The sequence below is a fragment of the Triticum dicoccoides genome, unplaced genomic scaffold, assembly GCF_002162155.2.
Source record: "Triticum dicoccoides isolate Atlit2015 ecotype Zavitan unplaced genomic scaffold, WEW_v2.0 scaffold101854, whole genome shotgun sequence".
Classification (NCBI taxonomy): domain Eukaryota; kingdom Viridiplantae; phylum Streptophyta; class Magnoliopsida; order Poales; family Poaceae; genus Triticum; species Triticum dicoccoides.
The window spans coordinates 1-1,870 of record NW_021169587.1 but is presented as its reverse complement, the minus strand read 5'-3'; the positions used below and the strand labels follow the sequence as shown (position 1 = coordinate 1,870).

At 43.0% G+C, this 1,870-nt stretch overlaps 1 protein-coding gene across 1 annotated transcript; it reads right to left on the bottom strand.

The window, feature by feature from the left end:
* Positions 1–4: 4 nt before the first annotated feature.
* On the bottom strand, positions 5–1,658 carry LOC119342688 (putative disease resistance protein At1g50180; the record flags this gene model as incomplete). The annotated part of the gene is made up of 1 exon (XM_037614120.1): positions 5–1,658. A coding segment is annotated over exon 1 (1,479 nt), but the record flags the coding sequence as incomplete, so codon positions are not given.
* Positions 1,659–1,870: the final 212 nt, after the last annotated feature.

Genomic DNA, 1,870 nt, shown 5'->3' with positions numbered 1-1,870 from the left:
CTATCCATCCATGTGCCCTACTTCTGTCAACAACTTGTACCAAGCTTCTCTGAGCCAACTCGGTTACATAATTCCGTGCTGTTTCTTCTAGTGTATGCTTTGGGGTATGTGGAATGAAGCTTTCTGCTATCCATAATTTAATAAGATCCAACACATTTATTACATAATCCTCGGGAAAAGCAGCAAGATAGAGAAAACAAGCTCTTAAATAATGATTTGGCAGGTCCTTGTAACTGCGAGCCAGTATGTCCCGCATCATCTGTCCATTCTTGGTTGATGGCCAATCAGAGAGTATATCGGACCATATTTGTGCATTCAGATTTTTTGATAGATAACCCCCCAAAACTGCAAGTGCAAGTGGTAATCCATCACATTTCTTTGTAAGATCTCTCCCAAGTTCTTCAAACTCATCCACATTTCGTATTGCAGACCTTTTGTATGATGGTAAAGCTTTGCTACTGAAAAGTTCCCAGCTTTTCTCTTCATCTAACTTCTTCAAAGGATGAACATTGGTTGGCATTGGAACATGATTTGCAACATCTTCCTTTCGTGTGGTTAACAGTACTCTACTACCATTAGTTGCATCTGGAAATGCTTTAACCTTTCTGTTTAATTGCTCCCATGTATCTGTTTCCCACACATCATCGAGAACTACTAAGTATCTCTTTTGCAACAGAAAATCATGGATCTTCTTTCCCACCTCATGCTCTTGCATTTGATCTTCTGGCCTATGTGTACTCCCGGTTATTTGTTTCATAATATCATTTAGTAACTCAATGCCTTTAAACTTTTGAGATACAGTCACCCAACAAACTGCCTCAAAATGTCGTTTCGCTCCAGGCGAAGTGTAGACTTTTCTAGCAAGTGTTGTTTTCCCCGCACCACCCATAGCAACTATGGAGATGGCACTAAGACTCTTCTCTGTGTCAACTAACTTCCCCACTATTTCTTTGTATTCATTCTCGAAACCAACCATAACAACATCTTCAAAATTTTGGTGAATAGGACCATAATCTTGAGGCAACTCATCATCAATATCAACCTTTTCTATGCAAGTATGACCCAAATCATCAACTATTTTCAAACGGTTTGCATACTCAAATATCTCAGATATGTTCCTTCTTATACTTTTTATTTCAACACCAACTTTGTGAAGGGTAGTCAAATCACTTGGCAGGCAACCATACCTTGCAATGGCACCCATGAATCCTTTCTTGAGCCTGTTTCTCTTGCGCATGTACTCTGCGGCCTCGATGACATTATCGGCCTCGTACGCCGCATCCTTGATCTGGCTGACCAAGATAGCGGAACCTTCATCTCCCCGCCTCTGTTTGTTGTCGGCGTCTCTAAGGAAGCCTTGCAGCCGCTTCAGCTCATGTTTCAGGAACTCCACCTCACTGCTTGCGCAACACAGCAGCGTGGTCTCCTGAAGCGCAAGGGTGCTCACGTTGCCAAGCACGCCACTAATGGCAGACTCGGCCATTGCTCCACCTCGTCTCTGGCTGTCTGCTTGATCTCACAGATGAAATGTTTGATCAGAGATGAGTGGATGGACGAATGTAGTTGGATGAGGGGTGAGTGGATGGAAGAATATATACGCAACCGTGGCGGAACGATGGTGGTCGGTTTTGTATTTGTTCTTTGTGTTTCAGGAGGAGAGCAAAGCTTAGGAAGGCATTGTGTTTGGCTTTGTACTGCTTCGAGTTTCCAACTTGGTGACCGAGGAGAGCAAAGTACATGTAGGCATGCTGGAAAGAAAGAATCTCAGGAAGGGTCACGGCAAGAGATGCCTTGTGCTCCCGAGGAGGGTTGGAGCTTTTCCTTTAAGAAGAAAAGGATATCGATATATTATACTTTTGAACAGAATCTT